The following is an 8,878-nucleotide window of genomic DNA, read 5'->3' on the forward strand; positions in this document are numbered from 1 at the left end:
TGTGTCTCTGCATATCGTTACTATTGTCAATTCTTTTTGCAAACTAACTCTAGCTCAGTTTGGATAGAGAGCATCTGTCAACAGCAGTTTTCATGTATTACATCAAAATTCCCATCGGATTAGGTCTTGACTTTGACTGGGGCATTCTAATACATGAATGTGCTTTAACTTAAACCATCCTACATGTGGATAACTTTCTAGAAGATTTTTCTCCAGGATTACACTTCCATTCATCTTTCTATCAGTTGTGACAAGCTTATAAGAACAGAGGCGTTTACCATAGTTGATCAGTTTCTGGTTTTATTTTTAGTCTTCATAGTATATTTTATCTTTATTCTTATTGGGCGGGGGGTTTGTTGAATAGTATTATTATTCATGCCTTGATTTCATCTGCTTTAGTCCTGTACAACACTTTGGTTCAGCAGGGGTTTTTCAATGTGGTTTATTAAATACAATTGATTTGGATTTTCTATTTGCAGATGATAGAATAAACTGTATGAGTTGGTCAAAACTTGAAATATTGTTTTTTTACAACATAACCCTTTAACACATCAGTAACTTTCATCCTGACCTGCCTACTGTGTTCCTGAGTCTTCATGATGCTGCTTCTTCATTTTCCTTCCATTTCACAACCATCCCTTTAAAACATGTTGCAGTCTGTGGTATGTAAAAATGCTCAAGGGGCAAGAATACTTTTTGGAAGGGGTTGTAAATCAACATTTTCTGAAACAAGCAGCTAAAACAGAAGTGGAATAGTTTTAGTCATCTTATTTTGCATGAATGAACAGTTTAATTTGTCTTCTAAGCTCTTTTGAGAAATCCAGATTATAAGCATCTATTGTTGCCTCAGACTTTGTCCCCCCATGGCTTAGTCAGCTCTTTGGCCCCTGATCTTTGCCCTTTACCCCGTTAGCTTGCCAGCCTAGTCAGAAGAGGTTAAAAGGACGCCTCGCTGCACTGTCTGTTAAACAGTAATAAGACTGACCCTTCCTGGTGCAATTCAAGCACCTCTGTGACAAATGTGCCGTTGCCTGTGGTGATGAAAGCTGACTCGCTGTCCGCTTTCAACCTTTTGTTTTCTGCATCTGGAATCAAAATGCATGAAATGAACGTACGCTCTCCAAAAAGCTTTCTTTTTCCCTTTCGGCCAGAGAGCTTTCTCTTCAGTGTAACTTTGGATTCCAGCTAATCTAAGACATGAAAGAACGCTGGAGTACCTTTGAGTGCATCGAGTCCCACTTTTCCCCTCTTTCTCTCCCACATACAGGCAAAAATCTATTCTTCGCTATGTTGTGTGCTTCCCTTAGATGCGTTTTCTAGATCCCTCTTATTCTCAAATCAGCTCCAGCTTGCTTTCACCCCATACATTTGGAGTGGTGTGAGATTTTCCTGAGTAACATCAAAGACTGAAAGGAAGCTGATTACAGGTGAAGCAACTGTTGCACAGGTTAATCATTGAAATCACTGCTGCAGAGAAAACCGTTATAATAAGCGAGTCGGACATCATCTTTTGAATGTGATTCTTGCAGTGAAGGCAAGGTGTGCTGTATATTTTATGTCCCCAAAAAATCTATGCATATTTTATCAAGAAACAGTCCATGGCTTCCATCCAAGTTTTCTTTTCTGAGGATGAATGTAATAATTTTCAATCGCTGTGCTGTTCCAAAGGGAGCGCAGCACGGCATAAAGAGGGATTGACAGATGTGAGCAGGATTACGGCGTCGCTTTGAACTCAGTCCAATTCTCGCTCTGTTGCAGGTGCTAAAGAGATTGATATTGCCGCTACCCTGGAGCACTTGAGAGACCAGAGAGCTGGCATGGTCCAGACAAAGGTAAGTTTCCCTGGCTTTGAGTCGGAGGAGTGGGGGTGGGAGGAGGCGGGAACACAGGGAGGGCAACGGGGTTTTAGGCGTTTTAGAGTGATGATCGTCTGCTTCATCCACGCAGGATCAGAGGAAATGATGACGATGCTCTACTTGATAACTGCTTTCAGGATTGCAGAAATATTGCTTGGGGGACAATAACTTCACATTTATCGTAGGGCCCAAAGAAAATTACCCACAATTTGAAAGAAATATATTTGCACAGTTGCACAGTATGATTTGAATAAATTAGATGGATAAAGTATTGCTGAAATGTGTGATTACTTCTCAAGGGTGTAAATTTTTTTTTCCAAGTTATGAATGATTGTCAAATCTACATGAAAATAATTATCAGAATATCATTTAGAGCCCAAAATGATTCACAGTAGTTCCCAACAAAAATATCCGCAGGGAATTTTTGCATTCTGGAAAAGTCTGGAATATGTTTAAACTCTTTTGCAACTTAACATCCATCCATCCAACCATCCTTGTATTGGTTTGAAACTCGAAAGATGCTGACTTTTAAAACAAAAATGTGGATAAAACGTGAATCGCCAATAAAGTTAAACACTAAAAAATCTAGGCACATGAATTTAAAACCCTGTTTCATTATGTATATCTTACATAGTTGTTGTAGATTTGCCTTAAAGGAATCATTTGCCACAACATGTTGTATATTGTCCCAGTCTCACCTTACAGGCATCACAGACATCTCTCTGTACAGTTCACATTACAACAGCCATTTTTCTTCATCCTCAACTCAAACACAAAGACTTTCCCCTTTTTGTTTTACTCCCTCAGTTTGTGAGGTTAATAATAATAAAATTGACGCTGCAGTGGGTGGTAGTGGGAGCTGCTTGCTTACACACTGCACTGTTTCTCAACGGTCTATTAAAGCAGCCTTTAGAGCTCTGCTCTCTTCTCTGCAGAGGAAAGCCTTTTCAAAGACTCTCTTTTTCAGTATGACAGGAATTACAGCGGTTTATGGTTGATTCTCCTTTGCAGACTCGTTCAGGCTCCTCAAAGACATTAGATCGTAATGAGGTATGAAATGTAGAGTTAGCTTAATTTTTTTCTTATGTTTAATGATTTTTCCGCTGTTTTTTGGTGTTAGATGTATTTGTCTTGGTAAAGATCTCAAATGAGATGTAACAACAGCAGTGAAATTGACAACAATTTCTAAGGAAACGTGTTAGAATTAATGTAAAACTAATTTTCGTCGTATCAAATAGCTAACGAGCTCTGACAGTTTCACGTCTGGATGTGGTATTTGCACGTATAAACACACATTCGGTAAGGAAATGCAGAGCACTGTATTCATGTGGAGAGAAAAACAAGATGTATTTCTCAAAAGTAAACCTCATCTAAGTTTCAACCTATTTTTATGCTCCCATGTTGACTTCCTGTCAGTGGTGTATAATGCATTTCAATCTGGGTTTTACATGAGAAATTCAGATTGTTAAAGATTCCTGTTTATCATTTTCTTTTCAGCCCCTTAAATGCATAATTTTCTTTTTTTAAAAATCGAACTTCCTAATATCAAAAACAGATTAGCTTGAATTACTGGCAGAGGAGCACATTAGACACACTTTTGTTCAAAATAATAGTGGCACGTTTAAAAAAGTGACTAAGCCTCAAAATAAATGGTTGAAGGTCAGGCAAACAAGTTCTTATTTCATTAATCTGGCCTGTCTACTTTGATTTAGTCCAGTCTTGATTTAATGAAATCAATCATCTAATTAGAGTACCATCAAGACACATCCTCTGTGTAACAAAACAGCCGTGGTGCATGTAGGCTACCAGTTTCTCTACATGGTGTTAAAAAACTGAGACTGGATGCCCTTTCTTTACAAACGCAAACATTTATTGTTCAAAGTAAAAAATGCCTAACACGCATTAGCTGTGTGACCACCATTTGTGGGAACTACTTCATATCTATTTTAGCTGCTGTTATCATTGTACTACGTTTCACAGTTTCTCTGCTTTTCTTGGTTTCGTCTCAGAAACGGCATGTCTGATGACTTTCCTCAAGTTTCCCATTGAAGTAAGATCTGAGGATTGTGCTGGCCAGTCCATAACTTTGTGGTTCCACAGTCTGGAACCACAATGATATTTGCTTAATGATGTGTTTAGTCATTGTCTTTTCTTCAGCATAGTGCAACATGTTTACTTCAAAAGTCTTGATGATTCTTGGTTTGCGATAAATACCACACGCTTAAATGAAACATCCCCAACAAATTGAAGCCACCATGCTTTAATTAGTTGGCCTCTCACCAAATAACCACTTAATCAAAACCATGCTTTTCTTCTGAAAACTGTCTGGTACGACCCATTTTACTGCGATTTTCAGCAAGGAATGCTAGAGAAACAACATTTGCTGTCTTTGACCTTGAATAAGAGAAAACTGTCCTGTTTTTTAAAAGAATGAACAATTACATTGATCTAATATCACACTGTCATTATTTTGAACACCAAGCCTCCAATTAATGATTTAGTTAACCATAATCAGCTACATTAATGTCATAACTGTTTCCACCAAATCCAGTGGTGTATCTGGTTATGGAGGCCTCTCTTTGTTTATGTTGAACACAACAATTGTATCATCTGCATAAAATTTAATTTTACTATTTGGTAAACTATGTAAACTATTGTGTATATAGAGAGTGAAAACCTGGGGCCCCACTATTGATCATATTGTAATTGAGAATCAATTTATACAGACAAGCCAATATGATAAAATCTTTGGAGCAAAAGAACAGCAGCAGTATTTGTACTGTTTTCTGAATTATGACTCATGCTTTGAACTATTAGTAATTTACCCTTAAGTTTTTTTAAAACTTTAAGCTAAAATTGCTTAAAGAAAAATATTAAGTCATTTTTGGTGGTGGTTGCTTTTGACAAATGTCTGTATGTGGCAACAATGATACATGTTCATCCTCTCTAGCATCAATTTCTGATCTGTGTAGCAGAGATTGATCTCCCCCCAGTGGTTTAAATGGGAACCAGGCAAAAGGAGGATTTAAAATCTATTTTAAAATTTTGAACTCAAACTACGAGTCAAACTGAGTTGGAGACAAATGTGGATGTACTTATACATTTTTCTGGACCATCACAACTTCAGAGGACACGCGAAAATAGACACTCCACATAATCGCGGCCACTGGTGGCTTCGCAGTATTGATTCAGCCTATCCTCGGGCCACACCATGGCAGGCTGTGTGTTGACACATCTGAGGACTGTTCCCTCCAAACCTCCTACGTACCCTTTTCTCTGCGAGAAGACCCCATGGCCTGCAGCCTGGGGAGAGGAGAGGAATATAAAAGCGGCAAGTCCACAGGGCAGACATCAATCAGTTCCTCTGGGATAACCATGCACTGTTACACAATAAAACACACAGAGTAAAAAAAAAAAAAGCTGAGAGACAGTTTGACTCACAAAGCTGCATTTTAAGACACACCTGGCTGGATCGATGTTGGTGCCGGGCTGTGCGTGCGCATCAGGTTGAAAGCTCACGGAGCGATCCGGCTCGAGATGGTGGCCAGGCCCAGCCGGGGTCAGGAGATATGGAGGAGGAGGAGGCGCCAGCTGTCAGTCATTTCTAAATGGCATTCAAGGCGTGCTACAAAGCTGGACACACACTAACACTTTATCCTCTTCTTTCTTCTCCGCAGGAGCAGTTTGAGTTTGCTCTGACGGCCGTGGCAGAGGAGGTGAACGCCATCCTGAAAGCGCTCCCTCAGTAAAGACCTTCTCTTCTTCCATCTCGGAGCGCCGGTCTTCTCTGCCCACTCAGTGCAGACGTCGCACCCCTCCAGTCTCCTCTTCTGTTGCAACCTCCTCTGCACCTACATGCAATGCTGTATTCTGAATATCGTGCCGGATCCGTCCGTATTCGTGAATTCCAGAGTTGGAACGTTGATTTGATGGATGTTGTGGTGATTGAGGATAATGGAGGCAGATCTGTGTTCCTACTGTGCAATTTCTGAATATGAACCCATGGTTCTCTATGCTGTGGTGTTGTTCCTGAACATACTGTTGCAGTGCCACTGATGAGATGTGTATGTAACGTCACGTGAAGATTACTAACTGAGCTGTCACCTGTTAAAAACCACTCTCTGGCTGCAGCTATTTTTTGTTTTTTCTCTTTTTGTATTGGTTAAATTTTTTTGTGTGAAATCCTAAAAGAAAAATTGTGATAGAGTCTGTGTTCATTTATTTATCATCTTTTTGTGTGGCTGACATTACTAAATATTCTAATCTTCCAAAATTTACTGCTTTGACAAAAAAAAATTTTCAAAGGCCTTTCAAAATCCTAACGCATAATTCAATGCATTCTATTGGGATTTCATGTGAGATACCAACACAAAATGGTGCAAAACTGTAAAAAAGAAAATGAAAGTTGTTAGAAATGTGTGGTGTGTGTTTGTATGCTACCACTACCTCAGCATTTTGCATGTATGCCAAAAAGCTCAATTACAGTCTGTCATTGCAACTTCTTCCTATATTATAAAAGCAAGATTTGTGGAATACACAATAATAGTTGTGCTGTCAACAGGTCTTTCCACCTGAGTTAATAGGACTGTAGCTCATCCAGAGTCACCATGGGAGTCCGGGTGACTACTCTGATTAATGCTCTCTGATCTGTGCATTTAAGTCATGCTGTTTGTTATCTAATGTTGCAACAGACCTCAGTCTGCTTCACAGAACAGGTGGATTTATGGATTTAGGTGGACTCTGTTGGTTGCATTGGATTTTCAGGGGTATAAAGGTGTGACAAAACAAATGCACACCACACCTTTTTGGATTTTTATTTGTTCAAATTCTTGGAAACAAATTTCCCTTCTCCTCCCACTTTGAAATGAATGTGCTGCTTTGTGTTGGTCTGTCAAATAGATACATGAAATAAATTAAAGTTTTTGATTTGTGAAAATATTAAATATTTTGCAAGGCACTATTTGCAACATAAAAACTAAGAATAGTCCTGTCAAGCAGGAAGCAGATGTTATGTTTGTGTTTTTGCTTTAAGACATAAAGTCACCTAAATGCTGCAGCTCTCAACTGTAACACTTTCAGACCAAGAAAAACATGAAATCCTTGCCTGTAAAACTCATCCTTCTGTACAGATTCTGTCCTCCAGATGAAGTGCTGTTGATGGAATTATAAACTCCGTACATTTCTCCCCCTCTGTGAACAGAAGACACTAGATTAGTATATATACATATATATATTCATCAGCATCACATTGTCAGATGTTGATGTGCATGGGTATTCTTGTGAATATGGATCTCGGACTACGACAAAAAAAAAAAAAGGCCTCACAGATTGTAATAATTACAACGTATCACATCGATTTCACATTTTTTCTTCAGTGCGTGAACATCTCTGTGAATATTAAATGTGAAATATACCAAACTGAGATAGTGATAGCCTCTATTTAGAAACCATGTCCTCCTGTATCAATAGTAATAAGATTATATATTTAGGAAGAGAATATATGGGGATTTTGTTAAATTTGTCCCTCTTTTGCTTGTATATTGTGACATATTGTGCAGGATATTTGCTCTATAGACACTGAATGACTTAAAGAATCCTCATATTGTGCTATCTGAAACACACCGAGGGCCTCTGTGAGAACTATATATTTTGTGTGAGAAGTAAAATATTACTTTATTCAGATTGATAATAAATCTACCGTACTTTAAAACAACACTGCTCTGCTGTCCACTGCTTGACGTCATTCTGATGCAGTTTCAAACAAATTGTCTGACCGGCCACTGAACAGGGTTTGATTGAATGCTGGAAGATGATGTGGAGCGATCCCTGGGGGAGGCTGGTGTCTGGGGAAACACTGGCTTGTACAGATGAAATGTTTGTTTCTGCAGCACAGAAGGAAACCGGGATGTGAAATGAAATCGGTTTTGTTTTTTGCTCTCCAAGGAAGTCGGGCCATGTTAAAGCAAGTTGAGGTCTTAATAATCTAGTTTGTTTTTTTAAAGCTCTGGAATATGTGATCTTAAAATAATGATACCTTCTGTCAAATTTAGTCTGTTACAGCATTGTCATGGCTTTCTAAAAAGTGTTTTAATAATAACCTGAAGGACAGACAACATTCCAGGTTGCTTTTTAGTAGCATTATAATAGATCCATCCTGTGATGGATTGGCACGGTCAGACTGAGAGACGGGTGGAACATTAAATGATGCTAATTACACATAAAGGTTTCAGTTGTTCTTAGTCAAATGCAACACAAGAGTAATTTGGTGTATAGACTACCAAATTATGAACTGAACTGTTTTAAGAAACAAAGTATTTGCAAACAAAAAAATAAAGCTGCCAAAAGCATCTTGCTAGAGATTTTCATTCACTTGCAAATTGTTTTGGCTGATTTGTTGTGATTTTTTTCATGACATCACACAAGGAAGCAGTGTGTTTGAGGGGTTGCCTCATCCACAAGTGTCCCTTCACTTAACTGAAATGTCGTGAATTGCCCTAATGGACACATCCTAATTAGTCATTCTGAAATGTTGAACATTTTTCTGAGTTAATGCCAGACAGTGAAGGGGAAAACTTGTTTTTCTTCTTATGTATAGAGTTTGTAAACAAATGGTTCAACTGCAAACCCAGGAAAGACGAGGTCAGAAAGGGAAAACAAAATAGAAGAACTATGCAGCGTTAAACGTGAATACAAAGACAGCTCATCATGGTGTGGGACACCCTAAAAAGTGGAAAACTCGGACACTGATTATATCACAAATAGAAAAGTGATGAGAAGCATGTATAGAGAATATATAATTTCTTACCGCTCAACAATGAGTGCGTGGGGTTCTCATTCAGATGCATATTCATGTATGTGCTACCCGCTGACATGTCCCTCCCCTGACAGTTCTAATAGGTGGGAATGAAGCTTCATGCACTTCCTGAGGCCTCATTTGCATATGATTCACTGATGAGCTGCCACCACTAACCAGCAACTCCAAACCAAAAAGCTCTATTAATATTCACCCCATTCAGCTTGTA

At 38.7% G+C, this 8,878-nt stretch overlaps 1 protein-coding gene across 1 annotated transcript in view; it reads left to right on the forward strand.

Annotated features, from left to right (window-relative positions):
* Positions 1-7,569, forward strand: part of ptprn2 (protein tyrosine phosphatase receptor type N2) — a 144,951-nt gene extending 137,382 nt beyond the window's left edge. The window contains exons 21-22 of the mRNA XM_044104342.1: positions 1,759-1,832; positions 5,534-7,569. Coding sequence (XP_043960277.1) covers positions 1,759-1,832; positions 5,534-5,605 — 146 coding nt within the window. The 3' untranslated portion in view covers positions 5,606-7,569. The remainder of the gene's footprint in view (positions 1-1,758; positions 1,833-5,533) is intronic.
* The last annotated feature ends 1,309 nt before the right edge of the window (positions 7,570-8,878 follow it).

Source organism: Gambusia affinis, linkage group LG21 (genome assembly GCF_019740435.1).
Source record: "Gambusia affinis linkage group LG21, SWU_Gaff_1.0, whole genome shotgun sequence".
In the NCBI taxonomy this organism is placed as follows: Eukaryota; Metazoa; Chordata; class Actinopteri; order Cyprinodontiformes; family Poeciliidae; genus Gambusia; species Gambusia affinis.